This window comes from Sciurus vulgaris (assembly GCF_902686455.1).
Source record: "Sciurus vulgaris genome assembly, chromosome: 2".
In the NCBI taxonomy this organism is placed as follows: domain Eukaryota; kingdom Metazoa; phylum Chordata; class Mammalia; order Rodentia; family Sciuridae; genus Sciurus; species Sciurus vulgaris.
This window is the reverse complement of record NC_136462.1, coordinates 26,864,221-26,887,659: the sequence shown is the minus strand read 5'-3', so window position 1 is coordinate 26,887,659 and position 23,439 is coordinate 26,864,221. Positions and strand designations below refer to the sequence as shown.

General features: G+C 40.4%; 1 protein-coding gene across 1 annotated transcript in view; it reads right to left on the bottom strand.

Moving 5' to 3' along the window:
* The window catches only part of SPTLC2 (serine palmitoyltransferase long chain base subunit 2), a 112,903-nt gene extending 92,618 nt beyond the window's left edge, over positions 1–20,285 (bottom strand). The window contains exon 1 of the mRNA XM_079130177.1: positions 19,955–20,285. Within this exon, the coding sequence (XP_078986303.1) occupies positions 19,955–20,098 (144 nt within the window). The 5' untranslated portion in view covers positions 20,099–20,285. The remainder of the gene's footprint in view (positions 1–19,954) is intronic.
* Positions 20,286–23,439: the final 3,154 nt, after the last annotated feature.

Genomic DNA, 23,439 nt, shown 5'->3' with positions numbered 1-23,439 from the left:
TCCACTGCCTCTATAAGATAGTCTCAGGTGTCAGCTCTAACACAGTCATGGTACCAAACTAATCTCCAGACCTCCACCCTGTGATGTCATTACTTCCTTCTTCCTCATTCCTGAACTCTTTGTTCCAGTCACATCAAAATTCTTGCCACAGTCTATCCAAAAAGAATCCTCCCAAAGGAGGAGCAAAAATCTTGCAAGCTGGGTACAGTGCACACCTGTAATCCCAGCAGCTAGGGAGGCTGAGACGGGAGGATCACGAGTTCAAAGTCAGTCGCAGCAACTTAGCAAGGCCCTAAGCAACTCAGTGAAACCCTGTCTCTAAATAAAATACAAAAAAGGGCAGGGGATGTGGCTCAGTGGCTAAGTGTCCCTGGGTTCAATCCCCAGTACAAAAAAAAAAAATCTTTCAAGAGCGATGAGTCCATAAATAAAGTCCAATACTCAAAAGTCAAGAAGCAGTAATATGTTATTTACAAAGTGGAAGCAATGCCAAGAGATAGTGCTAAAACTGAACATGAACATCAGTGCCTCTGAATATGAAGAAAAGGGGTAGAAGAGAGCAGGGGACTGGTAATGTATTTCTTAACAAGCCATGTGGAGTTATCAGATGCTTAGTCATGTGATGAATGTGAGGTAAACAGATGCCACATACTCTCACTTGCTTCAGTAAAAAATAATCTCTCTCTCATGTGTATGTGTGTGTCTGTGTGTGGAAGAGGGAGGGAGCGCATTTTCTTTCTGAACCTGTGAGTCAGTTGCAGGTACAATTTCTCTTCCAATACTTCAGTGTATTCAGTGTGTTTGTTTGGAGATTCTAGCAGAAGAACACAGCTACTCATATACTCTTGACCGAAGAATGGTACTCCTCTATCAGGGAAGGCCCTCCTCTTCAACCAAGTGTGAAGCTTCAGGAAGGACACACATGGAGTCGTGAGGAAGGAAGGGGATACCTGTCTAGCCAGCCAGATCAGCCAAATCAACTCTGGTGATCAATGGGGTGACAGATGTCAAAGCCAGATCGCCCTCACATCCTTCAGTGTGTATTTCTTAAAAACAAAGACATTCTTAGCTGTACTCAGTGCACACTCCTGTAATTCCATCAACACAGGAGGCCAAATTGTGCAATTCAGCAAGACCCTCTCTCAAAATGAAAACTAATTTTGAAGTTAGGCACAGTGGCACAGTGGTAATCTCAGGGGCTTGTGAGGCTGAGGTAGGAGTACTGTAAGTTCAAACCCAGCCTCAACAATATGGTCATAGGTAACTCAGCGAGATCCTATCTCAAAATAAAACATTAAAACAAAACAGAACAACAACAACAAAAAAAGGCTGGAGATTTGGCTCAGTGGTTAAGAGTCCCTGGGTTCAATCCCTGGTAACTGCCCCGCAAACTGAAGACTCAATTCCCCAGTACTGCTGCTCAAAATAAAACAAAAAATGGGGGAAGTGCGCTTTTTCTCACTATAGCATAATTACCCAAAGTAAGGAAATTGATACAAGCTAATATAAAGTCAAAAACCTTACTGAGTTTGCCAATTGTCCTTATGGAGTTTTAGAGTAAAAGAAAATCTTGCGTAATGTTGCACTGTCTCTTTACTGTGGGGAATAACAAGCTTTAATTATACTATAAAATGACTTAGAAGGAATGATTCTGAATAAAGGTTCCAAGAATACCATGAAAGGACACAGAGTAACTATGTAATGATGCAATAATGTCAAAGTAATTATTGGGGAAACAAAAGCATACATTTCTGATACAATTACAAAATCATATAAGCATGATTTTTCTTAAGCAAATGAACATATTCCAGGTGACTGCTAAGATGCAAGAACTGCTGGATGGTTTGGAACATTATTTTAAAAACAATGTCCAATATGAACCATTCATTATTCTCTACCAAAGAACTGTTATCATGTCTTGTGCATTAGATGAACCCCATTCACCTCCAAGTGCTATATTTATATTCCTTAAAATATATTTATGTTCCTTAAAATCAGTTCTGCTGAAAACTGTCTCCTCTTGGAATTTTACTGAAATGTTCGAGCCTCTCCCTACTGCATACCACACATACTAGAGAGAATAGTTTGGAGCTTTGTGCAGATCACACAAGCTATGCCACGCTCTGAACCGATGTTTCCAGAAGTGTCCTCTTTTTTCAGCAAATTTTGAAAATCAGGGAGCTCACATTTTTTCTTGCATTCAGGATAAATTTCCCGTTTTTTGTTTTTGTTTTGTCAATATGTAGCCCTTGTGGACTGGACTGGAAAGTGCTTTCAAAACTAGCTGCAGAACACACTTATAGTTTGACATGACCATTTTCCTGCTGACAACTGTAAAACAGAGAATGGAGGAACATGTCAGTTGAGGGGCATCCTGTGCATACTGGGCACTGATGTCCTCAGGGCAGTTACTGCCCTAACTTGCCACCTAAGCCTCCTCTGTAGCATTTTCCCATAACAGACAGATGCAGATGCTTCCCGTAACAGACAGATCTGTGACAGATGCAGTCAGGAAACTTGAGTGCAGTCCTGCCACCAGCTCTGCCTCTTCATCTGAGCCCTTGTCCCTCTGACATGTCCCGAGCCTGTAACACCATCTCCTCCAGTCTGTTCCCTCCACGAGACTGCATGTGAAAAGGAGCCCAATGTGCACCCATTTCCCTTCTCTGGGAACACTCCTTGCTGTGCAGGGTGGGGGCCCTGGCAGTCACATCTATGCTTTGTGACCATAGTTTCTTGGTCATACTGATTAGCACTAAACACCTTTGCCGAAATGAACCCACCAACCCTCTCTCATGGGGATTTAATTTCAGTGTGGAGAGTCTAAAAAGTGAGTGGACCACTAACACCTAGGAGAAAAGTTCACGAACTCCTGAGGTTGAGGCCTGAGAGCCTGCTAGTTTCTACCTTTCTGAAACTCTTTCATTCATCAATTCTTCCCCAACTCCCCACCTTCTTCTTTTGTGTATATTTCATCCTTTCAACAAGCCACTTTTTGCTTATGTTTGCTAGAGTTTGTTTCAATTACTCTCAACTGAATATGTTAACAGATACAGACGCTATTCTCAGAAATTCTTAGAATTTATTTTTTACAAATAGCTTTTGGTGTTAGATGTAAAAAAATCTTTGCCTAACTCAAGTTCACAAAAATTATCTTCATGTTTTTTCTAAAAGTCTTATATTTTGTGTTTTACACATAAGCCTAAGATCTATTTGAGTTAAATTTTTAAATCAGGTATAAAGTATGTACTGAGGTTCATTTTCTTCCATAAAATGTTTAAGTTCTGTGTGTTGAAAAGATCATTTTTGCCCCATTTAATGTCCACTGTATCTTTGTAAAAACTTTGTGCATGGTTTTTTGGATATTTATGAGGTTAGCATAACCTCTAAACTCTATGGCTTCAAGACATTTTTTTTAAAGATGGTTTCCAACTTTGTCAATTTTGTTCATTTGGAATATTGTTTATTATCTAGGATAAGGATCACCTGGCTCAAAATTATAAGTAGGTATTTCTCTATATTGAGGGAAATCAGAGTGTGTGTGTGTGAGTGTGTGTGTGTGTATGCACAAGCATGTATTCACACACGTATGTGGGGTAGACATGCTAGGCAATCACTTGATCATGAGTTATATTCCTAGCCCTTTTTGTTTTGTTTTGTTTTTTATTTTGAAACAGAGTCTCACTAAGTTGCCCAGGCTAGCCTTGAATTTGTTATCTTCCTGCCTCAGCCTAAGTCACTGGGGTTACAGGCATATAGGTTATAGGCTGTACCCAGTAAAGGACATCAGATCTTGACTGCCAGCTATAATTGACCATTTGCCAAGTTCTTGTTAATACATATGAAGATAGAAACCCCCCACCCATTAAAAAAAAAAAAGGCCAGAAGACCACAAATACAAATTCAATATTTGTATGCTAACTTTGGAGGCTCTTTTATCTTATTTTTTAAAAATATTTTTAGTTGTACATGGGCACAATACCTTTATTCTGTTTATTTTCATGCGGTGCTGAGGATCAAACCTAGTGCCTCTCACATGCTAGGCAAGCTCTCTACCACTGAACCACAACCCCAGCCCTGGAGGCTCTTTTATAATAAAGAAAATCACAAAGTAAAGGGAAACAATTAACTCTTTTAATACAAGGTTTCAGGAAAATTTGACAATTTAGGGGAAAAATCTAGTTAGAGCTTTTTTTTGTAACATATAGCAGCGACTGCTAACTGGCCCCCAGAATATATTCTCCCACTTTTATTTAGTAGTTAAATCTCTGAGTTTTAGGTAGCACATAGACACCCAGCTACAGTCTACATTTCCCAGTCTGTTTTACAGACAGAGATAGTCATATGATGAAATTCTGCTCAGGAGGAAGTGAACAGAGGGATGTGTACCACTGCTACTTTATATCCTTTAAAGCAGAAGAGATTTTTCCCTTCATTTCTCTTTCTTTCTTTTTGGGGCCTAGAATGTAGATGTGGTTGCTGATGCAGATGCCAATGAATACCACTTTAAAAGAAGACAGAACAACAAGGAAGACTCTAGGTCCCTGATGACCTATCCACTCAGAACTGTTCATTTACCTTCAGACTTTCATCAAAAAGAAAGAAATAGTTTCTGTCAGGTACAGTGGTACACACCTGTAATCCCAGTGACCTGGGAGGCTGGACAGGAAGATCATAAGTTTGAGGACAGCCTCAGCAATTAGCAAGGCCCTCTGCAACTTAGCAAGACCCTGTCTCAAAAAAGGGGCTGAAACAAAAAAAAGAAAGAAAGAAAGAGAAATCATTTCTATCTTGTCTGGACAACTTTTTTTTTTTTTTTAAATATATGTTACATTTGTAGCAACAAAAAGAAAACCAAAAAATGATAATGAGTCTTCTGCTTCCAGGTTGGTTAATAAGGAGAGACAAGCCATCGCTTTCACAGTAACAACTAGATAAAATGATAGATTTTCAAAATAAGAAATAGTTTTAAAGACATTGAAGAGCTATTTTCAATGCAAAGCAGTGAGGGCTAAATGAACTAAAATTTCAGAAAGAAAAGACAGCCTTTTCTAGGGGAGCCACATTGCCAGCCACTGTCTCTCACTATGGTACTTGCAGAGTTTGAGCAAGGGCAGATGAACATGGGGTTTGTTCTAGGCAGAACTCTACCAAGAGGGAGAGAACCCAGCAGAGCTTATGACAACTGTTGAGCTGGCACAACAGACTGAATTCCTGAAGAACCCCAAATATGTGGCCAGTTTTTTGCATAAGACATAAATGCTGAAGAGCCTGGAGGTTGACTTGAAAGGGCATTTGAAGTTAAGGACAATCTTACAGTGCTTAGCAGGTAAAACCTGTAACAAGTCACAAAGGTCCTACACTTGACCTTCAGACCTGCCTGACCCAGCTGTTCAGATAGAGGTGCTCTGCCCCTTGCCATATCTGCCTCAGCTAAAGGTAGAAGTAAACTTGACTCTAGCCTATGAAGGTCTTTCACAGACACTGTCCGGCAAAAAGTCAAAGACTTCTGCTTTCCTAGAGGGAGGACTAGGATTGAAGGACAGGAGACAGAGGCACTGGGCACAGTAGTCTACAGGTTCCCTTCATTACTTTAGCACTTCTAGACTTGGGAAATCTCTCACAACTTGATCTTCCCCTCCTTTAATTTCAGATACCCAGGTGTGAAGCTTCCTCATATTTTAACATTTTCAAAACCGCAAAAATAATTTTCCAATATCAAAGCTTCTAGGAACTCAGGGCCCTATTCTACCAAGAAACTCAAAATTGTCATAGTTACTTCGTTTTTTTCACTCATCCTACAAATATTTAATTTCTATCTATATTTCAAGAACAGTACTCAGTATCTGATGATACAAATAAAAGATAATCCTTAAATATTAACATGATTTTTGAGATAAAAGAATAAGTTGCCAGATGAAGTAGTACACACCACACACCTTTAATCCTAGGTACTTGGGAGGCTGAAGCAGGAGGACTGCAAATTCAAGGTTAGCCTGGGCAACTTACAAAGATCCCATGGGCTCAATCCCCAGTACCATTTTAAAAAAAGAAAGATTTTAATATCAATGTGGTTCTTCACATTTTTTTATTTATCTTTTTTTTTTAAGGCATATTCCTGAGATTTGCTGTCAATCAGATTTTCCTCTATTTTAGAGGTACTTCAGCTTAACCCATTTTGTCCTATTGTTTAAGATATGGAACACCTATAAAAACTTAAATTGAGTAACAGATGTGCTACTTGCAATAACTTTAAAATAATATTTGAATATTTATCATAGTCACAGAATTGAAAACTTGGGACTTAGTGGGTTAATCTGGTTGTTTTAAATCATTAGTAGCTTAATATTAGAATTGTATTTTACACTCATCTGTCAGTTTATTTTTGCTTCTCAATGAGGTATTTTTGCTATTTATATTATTAGGTACACGTGTATTGAGATAAATGGTGGTATAAATTTCCTCTGCTTGAGAAATTGTTTTCTGCTAAGAAAATGTCTGTTTTTAGGAAATGAGGTTTAACACCAACAAATTTTGCTGTGCTGGAAATAACCTGCTTCTCTGCTTATATAAAAGCCAAACTTACAAAGGAAGCAATCAGAAATTACCCTGTATGCAGCAGGTAGATTATTAGTCTAACCAGTGATCACAGCCTGGTTTCTCAGCCCTGCTTCTTGGCTTTTCAAATTAAAGTGAGAAAAGAGAGGTGTGACTACAAATCCTTGCCAACAGGTTTCCTTTCCTCTGTCACACCTGCCTAGGTTGCACAGATTAAACCCTTGGTAAGACAGTGGGGTGGGAGGCTGCAGAAGTCACTCCCCGCCCTTGCTGGTCATTAAAAAGACCTAACCCTTACTGCTGAGGTACTGGGTTTGATACCCAGCACAACAGTTAATAAGATAAAAGCATTATATCCATCCACAACTTTAAAAAAAAAAAAAAAAAGAGCTAATGTGGAGGTGAGGGGGTATTCCAGGGTGTATTTCCAGACTATCAAAACCTTCAATGGCCCTCTTCCTACTCTCTCACAAGCTGTCACTAGTAAGGAAATTTAGACATCCCCTGTTGTTTAACCACCTGAAAACCTGAAACACTAAAAATTAAACTGAGTTTCTTTAATGGCATATATACCACCACCGTCCATTTCCTGTATATTTCTATAACATTTCAGGGAGCTAGATTTGTCAGTGAGTTCATATGAAATATCATACTGATTAATTTAAAAGTTAGATATATACATATATGTACATATATGTATATATATGTATATATATCAACCCTTAGCTTCATCAAAATGTAACAATTAGCTGGGCGTGGTGATGCACACATGTAATCCCAGTGGTTCAGGAGGCTGCGGCAGGAGGACTCCAAGTTCGAGGTCAGCCTCAGCAACTATGGACCTAGTAACCAAGTGAGACTATCTCAAAAAAAAAAAAAAAAAGTGGGGGGGGTGGGCTTGGAATTTGGATCAGTGGTTAAGCACCCCTGAGTTCAATTCCCAGTACCCCACCAAAAAAAAAAAAAAAAAAAAAAAAAACACAACTCAACAATTAGTTTATTGCTTTAGAGGTCATTAAGCTTTGGATATGAGGTATCTCTCCAAAAGCTGGTGTTAGGCCATGCAGGAATGTTCAGATGAAATGATTGGATTATGAGACTTGTAATCTCATCAGTGGATTAATCCATTTCATGAATTAACTATTTGAATGGACTACTGGGTGGTAACTACAGGCAGGTGGGGCATGGCTGGAGGAAGTAGGTCACTGTGGGTGTGATCTTGGACTGATCTTGTCACTGGCATCTCTCTTACCCTCTGCTTCCTAGCTGCCATGAACTGACAGCTTTCGAGCAATGGGGTTGGCTAACAGTAGACTGAGCCTCTGAAACCATGAGCCCCAGTTAAACTTTTCCTCCTTTAAATTCTTGTGAAGCATTTTGGTCACAGTGATGAAAAGCTGACTAACTCAGATTTTTTTCCCATTTAAAAAACACTCAGGTTATCATACATTCATCATTCACTCAAGTAATATTTAATGAAACCTTAGTATGAGCTAGGCATGATCTGAGCACTAAAGGGTACAGCAGCTATGTTCCAGGGACAGAGGCAGACAGTAAATAAGCAAATAGATATACCATATCACACTAGGCAGCTGGCAGTTTTAGGTGCTACAAAAAGAAAAAAAAAGAATTGGGGAAAGAGCGCATTTCAGACAGGATGGTTAGGGACCACTTCTGAAGGAAGTAAGGTGTGCCAGAGATTGTCATGAAGTAGGGAAAAGAACTAAGGAAAACAGTTTTCCTCGCTATAGTAACTGAGAGGGCAAACCCCTGAGGCAGGTGTGCTTGCTTGGCTGCAGTAAGTGACCTGGCAGGACATGAAGTTAGAAAGGTACAAGAAAGTCAGGTCACACAAGACCTTCTAAGCTCTGTGGAAACTTGGTATTTTGTTATCAGTGATCAGAAGCCATTCACAATAGTGTCATGGTCTGACTTACATTTAAGTTCTTAATCCATCCATGAAGTCTACCCTGGGGAAATGCTATTTCTCTTTTCCCCTAGAGGCATAAACTCTAATTTGGAGTTTATCGTTCCCAGGTATTTTAAAACACTTTTATTATGTAAACACCTAGCTGCAAACAGTATTAGCACTTAAATACTTCATTTCTTTTATTATTCCTGAATAATATTAATATTCCCTTGAATGGATACATCTTATTTTCTGTATCTTTTACTCAGTTGATGAACATTTGAATTGCTTCTACTATTAGATTACTATGAGTAATGCTGATAGGAACATTCACATACACGTTTTTGTGAGAACACGTACTTCATTTCTCTTGGGAGATTTGTTGAGTCATACGGTAAGTCTATGTTTAACATTTGAGAAACTGCTTTCTAATGTGGCTGCATAATTTTGTAACTCCACCAGCATTTTATGAGGGTTCAACTTCTCTACATCTTCACGAATTTGTTAGGCCTGCCTTTTTTTCCTTTCTTTTACTTTGCAGTGCTGGGAATTAAACCTAAGGCTTTTCACATGCTAGGCAAGAACTCTGCCACTGATTTACAACCCTATCCCTAAATCTGTCTTTGTGAAGTGGTATATCATTGTGGTTTTGATTTGCCTTTCTATAATGTTGTTTCATGAGCTTATTAATCATTTGTGTATCTTCCTTAGAGAAATGTCTATTCAAACTTTTTGCCCATCTTTTAAATGAATTATATTTTTACTGTCAAGTTATTAAGAGTACTTTATATGTTGTAGATATTAAGTCTTTAAACACTGAACTGCGCCCTTGGCATGCTTTTTTTTTTTTTTTTTTTTTTTTTTTTTGAGGCAGTGGGTTCAAATTAGTTCTTTTGCACATAGATATCCAGTAATTCCTGTACCATTCTTTAAATAGACCATTTTTTCCTCCCTTGAATTATAAATGCAAATAAAAAATAATTATAGATCTTTATTTCTGGACTAAAAATTCTCTTCTGTTGTTCTGTTCCATCTGTCTTTGTGCTAGGATCACATTATTTTGATCACTGTGGTCTTACAGTAAGTTTTGCAGTTGAGGAGTGGGTTCTCCACTTGTATTCTTTCTTTTCAAGATTTTATCTCTTCCTAGTCTCTCATATTTCCATATGAATTTTAGGATTAGTTTGTGAATATCACCAAAAAAATCAGCTGGGATTTTGAATCTGTAGGTCAGTTTGAAGAGTTTTTCCACTGCAATGACTTTTCAATCCATGAATATCAAAAATCTTTTCATTTATTTAGATCTTCCTTAATTTCAACAATGTTTTATAGTTTGCACTATAGAAGTCTTGCACTTTGTTTGTGTGTGAAAGAGAAACAGAGAGAGATGGTGAAGATAGAACACAATAAGTTATATCCCCAGCCCTTTTTCAATTTTATTTTGAGACAGGGTCTTGCTAAGTTGCCCAGGCTGGCCTTGAACTTGGTAGCCTCCTGCCCCAGCATCTGGCGTAGCAAGGATTACAGTTATGTACCACCACATCTGGCTTGTACTTCTTTTACTAATTTTTTCCCCTGAGTATTACATCATTTTTTATGCATAGGAATTTTATATAACCAAATTTATCAACCTTCACAATTTGTGCTTTGGCAGTTTTAGGAAACTCATTTTCTATTCCAAGGTCATAAATTTCTCCTATACACTACAGTTTTGAACTTTTTGGTTTTCACATTTGGATATTTAACAACCTAGAATTAATTTTACACAATGGTGTCAAGTGGGGAACTATTTTTACTTTTGTTCCACTGGAAAATCATGTTTCAACAATAATAAAAGGCATTCTGTCCCTGTCATTAGAAGTGCCACCACTATCATCCATCAAACTACTTTTTCTGTTTGGTGTTGTTGCTCCATCTCTCTATTGTTTGATCAAAATCATAAACTCAAATTATTACAGTTGTATGGTCAGTCTTATATTATCAAATTCAGGTGATTTCTCTCCCACTTGTCTGTAAGACTGCCTTGAGTTTTTCTTGGTTCTTTGCTTTTCTGCATGAGTTTTAGAATCAATTTGTTAAGAAAGAAAGAATGAGAAATGAGAGAGATAGGGTAGGATATATGACTGGGGATTCATTCATTTGCCATATGTATCTATTGTGGAATTTAAGTATCCTTTAAAAGAATGACATTTGCCTATATTGACTGGCAGTAGAATATATTAATGACATTAAATGAGAAAATGATCGTAAAACATGTAGTATAATTTATGTGAAATTGTACATCTTCCATAAAAAATGTGGAAAAAATAGTACATCTCTTCCTGTATTCGTGTGTGTATGCATGCATCTATGTACATGTGTATAATATATGCAAGATGTACATCAAAATGTTACAGCGGGTATTTTGGAGCTACAGAATTTCAGGAGATATTTGTTTTCTTTATCTTTTTTTTTTCCTTTGCAGTGCTGAGGATTGAACCCAGGGCCTTGTGCTTGTAAGGCAAGCACTCTACCAACTGAGCTATATCCTGACCTCTTTCTTTATTTTAATATGTTGATTCAATTTTCTCCAAGTATGTTATTTTTTCACATAAAACAATGTTAAATTATGTTTATTTTACAGGAAAAATACTACAAAGTGTCTATTTTAAGTTTTATTGAAAAATACACAAATGTTCAACAAATACTAGTTTTTAACAACTAAAAGAATGCACAATTTTTTAGGTATATAAAATCTGATAAGTTTATTCGTGTGTGTACGATAATTACAAATAATATTTGGTCTTTGATAATTCAAAGACCAAATTCTCCCTATTGAAATTAAATCCTTTTTGCAAAGGTGTTTACCCAGGATCCATCAGTATGACCAAGAAACCATGGTCACAAAGCACAGATGTGACTGCCAGGGGCCCTACCCTGCACAGCAAGGAGTGTTCCCAGAGAAGGGAAATGGGTGCACATTGGGCTCCTTTTCACATGCAGTCTCGTGGAGGGAACAGACTGGAGGAGATGGTGTTACAGGCTCGGGACATGTCAGAGGGGCAAGGGCTCAGATGAAGAGGCAGAGCTGGTGGCAGGACTGCACTCCAGCTTCCTTACTCCATCTGTCACAGATCTGTCTGTTACAGGAAGCATCTGCATCTGTCTGTTATGGGAAAATGCTACAGAGGAGGACATCAGTGCCCAGTATGCACAGGATGCCCCTCAACTGACATGTTCCTCCATTCTCTGTTTTACAGTTGTCAGCAGGAAAATGGTCATGTCAAACTATAAGTGTGTTCTGCAGCTAGTTTTGAAAGCACTTTCCAGTCCAGTCCACAAGAGCTACATATTGACAAAACAAAAACAAAAAACGGGAAATTTATCCTGAATGCAAGAAAAAATGTAAGCTCCCTGATTTTCAAAATTTGCTGAAAAGAGAGGACACTTCTGGAAACATTGGTTCAGAGCGTGGCATAGCTTGTGTGATCTGCACAAAGCTCCAAACTATTCTCTCTAGTATGTGTGGTATGCAGTAGGGAGAGGCTCAAACATTTCAGTAAAATTCCAAGAAAAGACCAGCCTATATAACCAACTCTCAAGAGATGAAAACTACTATCATCCCTAATGTCTAATTTACCAGTAAATTCTGTATTGCCAATTGTAATGACATAGTAAAGTCAGACAAAGCTGAATACAACCCAGGCTCTTCCAAGTCAGTAACTATTGACCCTGGGCCAATTATTCAGTGGTCTGGACTTCAGTATCTGTAAAATGGGGATACTATTTACCTACTAAGGCTCTCATCAAGATTCGATGAAGACTAACCAGGAGAGGGCCTGACACACAGTAAATTCTCAGCAAATGGTACCTATTGCTACTAGCATCCTTGGTTTCTTGTCTCCAAAAGGTATTGCTTACCCTGAGCAATACCCTGAGACGGTATTGCCCGTCTCCCTGAGCTTCTCTTGTACCACTTCCTCCTAAGGAGGTTTTCACAATCCTCCTTCCTTAGCAGCTTGTGTGCTGCATCTATGTGTCTTCTCCCAGGAACAGTAGGATTCGTTAGTCCTAATCCCTGCTACCTCCCCTCTTCTGGCTTAATGCCCTCTTCTATCTTCTTTACCAATGGCTTCAACTGTCACTTATTTCTTGAACTCACATCTCCTGACTTTCATTACAAACCAGGTACAAAGTAAATAGTAAAATCTCAAATGCTGGCCTTAGGGCTGGGGCAGAGCACTTGACTAGCACGTGTGAGGCACTGGGTTCAATCCTTAGCAACACATAAAATAAAAAAATCAAGGCATGTTGTCCATCCACAACTACAAATTTTTTTTTTTTTAAATTGGCCTTATGAGTTTATCAATTAGGTAGAAAGAGGCTTATTTAGACTAATTCAAGATCATCACGTTTAAAACGTATTTGTATAATAGTTTCTAATCTATTACACAATTGTTGAATATTTCCCAAACCTCAGGCCGTGTTGTTTGGAATAAGGATGGATCACACCCACAGTCTCAGTACAACTCCATGCCTCGCTGTACTTAGAAATTATCAGAAAGCAGAAGACTGATTTACAACACAACACATTGAAAAAAAGAACACCTTGAAATTCAGTTGGTATATTTAATTAGGGCATAAAGCATAGAACAATTAAGACTGCAAATTTTTTTTGCCATTTAGTTACTTCTATAACTAAATCTTCTTGAAAACTAAATATTATTATTATTTCAACATCATAGGTAGAAATGAGAAATTCTAAATTGGAGTGAATATGTATATTGTATGCAGAATTTGAGAGAAAAAATAGTTTGAAATTGGATTCAGATACATTGGCTCTTGTTGAATACACCTCAAGAAGTAAACCTAATTTGGATTTTAAAAAGGTTTGAAAATAAAACAAAAAAAATTTTTAAAAATTAAAAATAACAAAAAGGTTTGAGTGTTTATTATGGCTACTTTCTTTTTTTAAAATATTTTTTATTTGTTCTTTTTCACTATATATGACAGTAGGATGTATTTTGACATATCATACATACATGGAGTATAACTTCCCATTCTTGTGGTTGTATGTGATGTGGAGTTACACTGGTCATGTACTCATGTATGAACACAGGAGAATTATGTCTGATTAATTCTACTTCTTTCCCATTCCCATCTCCTCTCCCTTCCCCCAACTCTGCCCTGTTGGATCCAGTGAAGCTCCCTTCCCCCATCGTGAGTCAGCATCCACATATGAGAGAGAACATTCAGCCTTTGGTGTTTTGGGGGATTGGCTTATTTCACTTAGCATGACAGTCTCCAGTTCCATCTATTTACTGGCAAATGCCATAATTTCATTCTTCTTTATGGCTGAGTAATACTCCATTGTGCATATGTACCATTATTATAGCTACTTTCAAAGAAAGTTTGAATATGATTCTGTCTTTGAAGCTCTGTGTATTTCCTGACATGCCCTGAGGGTGATAGGGAAACTGCTAGAGGACAGAAATGACTTTAAGACTTTCCTATCCTATTTTAGGGACAAAGGGACCAGCAAAAGACCTAAGTTTTTTTCTTCATATAAGTAAAATGTGTATTCGTACCATTATAACTATAAAGTAGTATTTAATGTAACAGCCATAGTCATATTCCAAGAATGGCCTGTGAAATACATGTTTCCTTAACCAGGTTGCAAATATTTTCTACTGTTAATAGTTGAAGAAAACCAGTAGCACATGCCTACCATCCTAGCATCTTAGGAGGCTGAGGCAGGATTGCAAGTTCAAAGCCAGTCTCAGCAACTTAACAAGGCCCTATGCAACTTAGAGAGACCCTGTCTCAAATTAATTTAAAAACGACTGGGATGTAGCTCAGTGGTTAAGCACCCCTGGGTTCAATCCCTGGAACAAAAAAAAGGACACCTGTGGTAGACACGCACAAAGGAATGCTATTCAGTCCTGAGAAAATCCTGCTGTTTGATAATATGGATGAAAATGAAAATGGAGATCATTATATTAAGTGAAACAGGACAGGTACAGAAAGACAAGTACCACATGATATCATGCATGTGTAAAATCTAAAAACTTTGACCTCAACGAAGTGGAAAGTAGAATGGGGGCCCGGGAAGAGTGGGAAGAAAGGGGAGGAGGAGAGGCTGACCAATGGGTTCTGAGTTGCAGTTAGAAGAGGTTCTGGTATGCTAGAGAGTGGGAAAGAAAACAATGCACTGTGTGTTTCTAAAAGTTACAAGAAGTGGTTTTGAGTTTTTACCATAAAGAAATGACAGGCCAGGTACAGTGGCCCATGCCTGTAATCCCAGTGGCTAGGGAAGCTGAGGTAGGACGACTGAGTTCAAAGCCAGTCTCAGCAATTAGTGAGGACTTAAGCAACTCAGCAAGACCTTATCTCTAAATGAAATACAAAAAAAAGGGCTGGGGTTGTGGCTCAGTGGCTAAGAGCCTCTGATACAGAAAAAAAAAAAATGTTGAAGAAATAGATATGCTTAACCTGATTTAAACATTGTATGGTACACCATTAAATGTATAATTTTTATGTTTTATGTATCAGTTAAAAAGTAAATTTTAAAATAATGAATCCCCCAAACAAGGATTATCCCAGTGTTTTAAAGTCTTATTTATGTTTATAATCAGGAATAAAAATTATTTTAAAACCAAAGAAAAACAGCTGATTCAACCTTTAGAACAGGTCATTAAAGTAGTCTTAAAGATTACTATTATAAAATAAATTTTCTGAGATTAAATGGGTCAAGAGAAAAGGGCTTTCCTAATTACCACAAACTTCAAATTATATTATAGGAGGTTTCTTAGAAACTATTCAGAAGGCAAATGACTTTTGAGGTCACAAACCATTTATTTGATCAAGTAAGGCACACCCACTCAGCATGCAAACACTGCCTCTACCCATCCCTCTCAATTGCCTATTCTACCAATAAACACTGCTTCTTTCTTTGAAAAACTGAACCTAATTGAATCAACCAATTAGCTCTCTTGATCAGTGTACTACAAGCTTCTAGTGTACCTGGGCCCTGCCTAAAAAAGTGGGCAAGTCTGCCCTTGCTGAAAATCCAAGTTTTAAAATACTATCGTAAGAACAGTTATTTATGTGTCCCAAGAATTCTTATTAAAGAGAATTTTGAATAGCACAAATGACTAGAATCTTTCAGAACCAGCTAGTGAAAATCAAATGTTCTACTTGAAGAAAAAAAGCATTTAAAACAAAAATCTTAGTCCAAGGTGTAAGTAGTCTCATTGTTTCTGCAAAGCCTGGAGGTCCTCAGGGTGTCTCAGCAGGCCCCGCCAAACCTGAGCAGTTATAGTGGTCATTCCGGCTACTCCTCCTGTTTCTGCCTCAGACCCAACTTCCTTCCTCAACTACTATCACATTAGTTCCCCAGTTACAGTTTCCCTTCCATGGAAACAAAAGCTAGTAGCTATTTAGTAAACCCTCCTTCGTTAGTTATTTATTTGCCTTCTTCTAAGTATAAGAAGCAGGACCAACACTTTTTTCTTTCTATTTTGCCTATCTTGCTATTTAAAATAATTTGTGCTGGGCTCAGGGGCACATCCCTGTAATCCCAGCAGCTCAGGAGGCTGAGGCAAGAGGATCATGAGTTCAAAGCCAGCTTCGGCAACTCAGCAAGGCCCTAGGCAACTCAGCTCTGACCCTATTTCTAAATAAAATACAAAAAAGGGCAGGGATGTGGCTCAGTGGTTAGGTGCCCCTGCGTTCAACCCCAGGTACTAAAAAAGAAAAGGATTTGTGCTCCAGGGCCTCCTGGAGATGCACTCTTGCTTATTCTGGCGACTTATACTTCTAATATCTCATTAAAACTACTCCCAGACGGAAGAAAAGTTCAAAGCAGTCTCAAAAGCAGATGATATTCTTCCCTTTCACACGAGTTCACTGGTTAAGAAGATAAAATGGAAGATCCTTTTTGTTTGTTTGAGATAGGTTCTCTCTGGCTATGGTGCCCAGGCTGGGCTAGGCAGAAGCTCCAGTCTCGGTTTTCTAACTAATTTTTGTTTTTCTTTTACAGTGCTGGGATTGAACCCTGGGATGCTCTACCACTGAGAGATATCACCAGTCCATTTTACTTTGCTTTATATTTTGAGTCTGGGTCGTACAAATTGCTCAAGGTGGCCCTGAACTTGCAATCCTGTTTCACCTTCTGAGTCACTGGGATTGTAGGCATGCGCCACCACTGCCAGCATTAGAAGTTCTCTTTAAAAGTGCTGTTTACATGGAGTTTTAAAAACAACAAGCAGGCAAACTTTTATTTCAGGTGCAACCAAACCATGTCATTTATTTAATGAAATGTTAAATTCACATAAAGAAACTCTTTGTAATTAAGATAACTGGAAAATGTAACTCACTGTTGAGAAAATTTCCTGCAAATCCTCTGGAAATCTTTAAAAATAAAGTAGAATTCTCTATCAAGATTCATTTTAGTAAAGTCCTATAAAGAGATAAAGGGATTGAATAACATAAAACCCAAAGGTTCTTTCTCTTCATTTCTTTTTTGGTACTGGGATTGAACTCAGGGGCATTCGACCACTGAGTCACAACCCCAGCCCTTTTTTGTATTTTATTTCGAGGCAGGGTCTCACTGAGTTGCTTAGCACCTTGCTAAATGGCTTTGAATTTGTGATCCTTCTGCCTCAGAGTGGCTGGGATTACAGGTGTGCACCACCCAAAGATTCTGATTTGAATTCTGTCAGTTTCCCCAAGGTCAACTGTCACCCTTTACCTCAAAGTCTAACCCTCCTCCCACTCATCTGAATGGAAAAAATTACTGCTTTATTGTCAACTCTTCTGAAAACTACTGTCATCTCTAAACAGTAATGTTGGATTGCTTCCAAACTCCTTCCTATCACAACATCTATTTAAGCAAACTCCACCAGATCCAAGAGTTAATATTTTAGCATATGCATCCATCCCTTCAAACTCAGAAGCATACTCTGTGGAAACCTTAAAAGTTTGTAACTTCTCTGTTTATTAAAAGACAAATATTAGGTTATGTGAGGAATTGCATTTATATCTTCTACCATGTTATAATCCATATTTTAGTAAAAGCTCAACACACACCTACTTGCCCAACATCTAATGTGTATTGTGAGGCATAGCTGGCAACATTTCCCCCAAAATAAAAGGAAATTAGGTAGTGGTTACAGTCTCTTTAACTAAACAAAAACAACTTTAAAAATATTTCTAAGATACTCTACTGCCCTCATGAAGTTACCAAGATCTGTCTTCGGCATAAGAGAAAGAATGAAGAAAACTCAAAAACATTCCTGTATGTGAATGTGCAGATGTACAGGTCTAAAGTCTGTTTTTAAGACTCTGGAAAAATAGTTTTCTAGAGTGGAAGCTGCAGCTGTCACAGCATTCCATTAGACCATTCTTCCAAATGCCACCCATGTGCCTTGAGTGAAACTGTTTACTAAAATAAGTTCCAAAAAAGTCAGCCAGATGTTACAGTCACAGATTTTAAATTAGTAACTTGATATTCCTTCATCTTATTAGTTGGAAACCTCTGAATAAGTATCATGCCTACAAATGCTAAATTAAGATATTATGGAAAGGGAGGAATTGTATTGACTGTTTAATCAGAATATAATTCTTGGGGACTGAAAAGAACATTCAAATATAAAGCACTTCTAACATGTGAACAGTTTTCACTTGACTTCCTTTTCTCCTCTTAAAAACCATACCTCGGGCTGGGGAGATAGCTCAGTCAGTAAAGTGCTTGCCTTGCAAGCACAAGGCCGTGGGTTCGATTCCCAGCACCACAAAAAAAAAAAAAAAAAAAAAAAACCCATACCTCACAGGAGTACAGGTCTGTAATCCCAGGGGCTCAGGAGGCTGAGGCAGGAGGATCTCAAGTTCAAAGCCAGCCTCAAAGAAAGTGAGGTGCTAAGCAACTCAGTGAGACTGTCTCTAAATACAAAATAGGGCTGCAGAGTACCTCTGAGTTCAATCCCCAGTACTGCTCCCCCACCCCGCCCTCCCAAAAAAAATAAATAAATAAAACAAAACCAAAAACTATACCTCACTCATTCAACTGTGAAGTGTTTTCTAATTTCCACCATTATATTTCAATGTTGCATTCTACACCACATCAATTTTGTCTTATTAGTCATTTATATGGCGAGGAAAACAACAAATTCCTCCACCACTTATAATGACCTGATTTTTATCACATTCTCTCTCATACAATTTTATTTCTTAAAAAGTTTGAATCTGTGAACTTCTCTATCTTGACATCTTACAAATTCTTGGGGGATCAAGTCTCTTTCATATATTCTCCACTCCCCCCACCCCCTTATAGTCTCAGTATCTCAATGGGACCTGCAGAAATGCTTTTTCTAGGTTTCATATCAAACAGTAACATGTCTATCCATCACAGCTACTGATGTGGAGGGGTTACCAGATATTTATGTTAAAGTCAAATTAAGATCACCATTCCCTCAAAACTCCAACTGTCACAGTCCTGCTAAAGGGAACGGGGTACTTTTAAAAAGTTTTCTTTAATATCTGAACAAGACTTATAAATATTAAAATCAATTAAATTATCACAACACTCTTCCAGATACATTAATCTTGAATCTTTTTCAAACAGCTCATCTTCAAGAACACTTTTCAGCAGCCTAGGCAGTCCTGAGAATTGGAAGGCTGGAAATAAGTAATGTGAATGCAGAACTTTTCAAAATATTTTAGAACTGCCTGAACCTGGTTGATGATTCAACCTTGGTTAATTAGTACAGAGACTCATCTCAAGTTGCCCAACAGTCCCCTGTGTGGCAGCACTCTGCTCAGTCACAGGGACCACCTTACTCAACCTGGAGCGCGGGAGGGGGGTCTCACCGCCGCGGGCGGCGTGAAAGGACAATGCTTTCGAGGCATCGGACTGGGTTCACTGCCAGGTCGATGTCCCCTGTCCTGCTTGTGGAAGGCCAGAACACGGTAGGAAGACTCTGGGTGTGTTTCCACCGGGCTCCATCTCCTAACTTTCTTTGCCTCCTAAGGACCTCAAGGGTGGTTTTCCTTGGGCGGCTGCAGGATTCTAAGAGGAAGCCTAGGTGTGCGGAGGAAGCCTCGGGTGAAAAACCAGGAGCCCCTGCGCAGATCCTGCCTGGATCCGAAGGGTCACCCCCTGCCTCCCCGGGGAGCCGCCCGCACTTCTGGCGGGATCAGGAGAGGGAGGAACCGCGGGCTCCGAGCGCAGCCCAAGCCTCCGGGGGGAGGGGAGCACCTTCGGGCGAGCGGGGATGGGGAGCCCCGCGCCGCCCTTGAGCCCCCGGGCTTCGGGAGGCCCGGGCAGCGCGCGGGCACGGCCGCCAGCACACCTGAGCCGCGCCCAGTCCGGCGGCCGGTCACCGCGACCTCGCCCTGCCCGGCCGCCCCCTCCGCCCACCCGACGGCCGCCCCGGCCGGGCCCCGGCGTCAACTCGCGGGGTCCCGGCCCACCGCCCCGGCCCTACCCGCCGCCCGGTTCCGTCGTACCTGGCCGGCAGCGGCGGCGGCTGCGGCGGCGGCGGCGGCGGCAGAGCTGCTCCTCACGTACCCGTTCCGCACTTCCCCGTTCGCCACGCAGCCGTTCGCCCGCGCAGGGCGGCGGCAGCAGCAGCCTCCGGGTTCCGGCCGCATCGTCCGGCCGGCACCAGGCGCAAGGCAGGCTCTGGAGGCAGCGGCGGCAGCACCAAGTCCCGCTCCGCACCGCACCCACCTCCCCGAAACCGGAAATGGCTGCAGCGCCGCCGCCAATTCCCGGTGCGGCCGTCACACGGAGGCGGGGCCCGCTCTCGGGAGGACGCGACTCGCCCAAGGCCCGGCGGTGAAGGGGGACACGGGGCGGGGCCGAGCCGCGCAGGGACGAGGGCCTGAGGGCGGCTGGCCAATCCGGAGGAGGAGGAGGCGGACCTGTGCTGCGCTCGACCAATCACGGGCGAGAGCAGAGCGGCTCTCCCGCGTAGAGGGGGCTTCTCTGGAAAGGACCCGTGGGCCTGGCACCTGATTGGAGACCCAAGCCAGGTCGTGTAGGGCTTGGCTGCTTTTAATGGTCCAGACTTAGGAGGAGGCGGAGTCCAGGAAAAAGTAACCAATTAGAGTGTGAGGAAAGAAAGAGGGGCTGAACCTGTCTCTAGAGCGGGTTCCCTGGTTCTCCCAGACAGGTGGTGCCCCCTCTGCCATTGCCTCCTGGGAAGTTCAGGAGTTGAATTCAAGCCCAAGACAGGCAGCTCCTTTATTTCATTAGCAAATCCCTCTGTGGGTGTTAATAGAATAGCCTTTTTGACAATCTCTCACCATTCTTCAATATACAATACACGTTAACACGTTTCTTTAATAATTCAGATGTATCTTCCTGTGCTCTTCACGTTTATCCCTTTTATTTCTTTTAAAGACTTTCCTTGAAAATTAGGAAACCTGGGCTGGGGATGTGGCACAGTGGTAGAGTGTCTACCGGGGATGCAGGAGGCCCTAGGGATTCCCAGCACTACCAAAATAAAGAAAATCAGAATCAGGAAACTTCCCAACTCTATCCATAACTAGACACTAAAATTTGAATATTTAGCTTTAGGAGTCAAATTTCTTAAAATGGAGTTAATACTTCCTACTTCACAGACTCATTACAAGAATTATATTAGTAAAGTGTTACTCAGCTATCAAAATACCCTACCCAGACTAGGAGCATAGTAAATATTATTTTCTAGCCCTTTTAGTCCTGTCTTTGCAGAGTGGTTAGAAAGGAATTTGATACAGAAAGACTTTCAATTACCCATATAGAGTTTAGTGTCAAGTTAAGAGTGTGGACTCAAGTCAGTCTGGGTTTGAATTCTGGCTGTACCATTACTAGCTGAGTGACCTCTATTTGTCTTCCTCTGTTCAGTGGGGATAATAATAGTTGTCATCAGGATCTAATGAGTTAATACATGTAAGGTGTTTTGCACAGGACCTAGCAATTAGGAAGTATTCATTAAGTGTTGGTTATTATTAATTGCTGAATGCATCTCATAGAGTCCCTGCATTTCCCCCCTACTCTCCTGGAGTTTTAGAAACAGGTTGACAAGGTATCAGTTTTGCATGATTTAGGAACTGAACAGTTAACAGCAGGTGGGGATAAAACACATGCTCTTTGAGTAGACAAACATTAAGATCCCACAGTGAACATAAGTCTATGGATGAGGCTTAAAAAAGAATATTATGTGTCATGAAGCTGACACTCCAGTGAGAGACAAGTGTACATATAAAGAAAACAATCAAAGGCTGACCCAGGCCAGGAGGGACTGGGCAATAGGATTTATGGTGAGGGAGGATGGATGCCAGTGACAAGTCAAATTCTCCACATGGGAAGTTTTCAGGACAGGAATCTGGTTGGAAGCAGGAGCTAAGAGATTTCATTGAAGCTTAGATAATGAACTGAATGAATCTAGGGAAGGCTTGAGAGGAAGATACAGAATGAGATGGCTCTTGAAGATTAGGAGGATTTAGAAAACCAGAACTATGAAGGAAGGGGAGGATATTCTAGGGGGAGGGTACCTACAAAAGCTCAGCTGCAGAGAATGGGAAGATCTAAGCCTGAACTGGAGCCTAAGAAGAGTAAAGGTGCCTGACTAGATGAGAGGAATCCTGTTAGCCAGTCCCTCCTTCCTGAGGAGAGAGCTCCAGCTCCTTATCTTGTTCTGCCACTTACTCATCATGTGTGATCTTGAACCAGTCATGTATACCCAGCCCTGGTTTCCTCACTCATCTTCTGAAGTTAATACCTGCGCTACTTACCTCACAAATGATCCGATTGCTCCATACGCCTTTGCTAAATCACAAAATGGATGTCTCAGTGGGCAGTAGGAAACACCCCAGGCTCCAGGCTTCCTTATGCATAAGGTGCCTCATCATGCTCTCTTTACAGAATTCATATGCAAAGTTCTGTGCTGGACACAAGAAACATAACTCTCCTCTTCCTTCAAGATTACTCGAGCCACTTTGGCTACAAAGCCTGTCCTGAATGTCAGCCTCCCTTATAACATTAGGAGGTTGACATTCAAGGTGTCCATTATAAGAAGATAGAACCTAGGAATTAAAAAGACAAATAACAATAGTTTGGAATGTACGTTAAAGGAGAAGCCTTCCAGGATGTGAACATGGATTGCTTCCTAGAAGAGAAATGAAATGAAAGGAAGGAGACATTTCACAGGAGGGGCAGCCAGCCTGCACTATCAGACTATCAGACAGGAGTCTTGGTTGCATGCAGTACAAGTCAACTTTCACTGACCTACAGGGAAGGGAATTCATTGGAAGTTTGTCAGTGGCTCAGAGACCTGACTGAAGCTCCAGAGGGCCAGGCAGCAAGGACCACAGCAAGAATTTGAGGCAGGAACTCTGGTGAGCAAGTTCAGTTACCTCCACCCAACCCTCCCCTCCTTCAGTCAGTTGGCCAGGGGTCAGAGTCCTGCAGAAAGCACCTGATCGACTGAGTTAGGTCACACCATACAAGCACAGACAGAAGAATATGGTTCCTTCACTTTCCCTGGTAGAAGGTACTTATCAACATTCAACCTCCCAAGAAGATACACAATGAGGAGAGGTGATTTCCCAAAAGGAAATTGAAAAATAGAAAAGAAGAAATGGACACTGAACAAGCAAAAATGACAAATGCCCACTACATCCGTAAGACCTCGAAGAATCACAGGATAGAAAGGCCCTTGGAAGAGATCTGCCTCTGTAAAAACATCAGAGCTAGCCCACTCAGCTATTATCTGATCCCGATTCTGAGAGCTTCCTTTGGGCTTCTCTTTTCAAGTTTCCCATGCTTCATTCATTCATTTCTCTATTTGGCCGCTCACTCAACAAATATATTTTATTTTTTATATATATTTTATATATATATATATATATTTGGGGGGGGGGCTGGGCATCATGATGTCAGATACCATAACTACAAGGGTAAGCAGAAAGTACAGGGGCTCTGCCCTTGTGGAGATTTCAGTCTT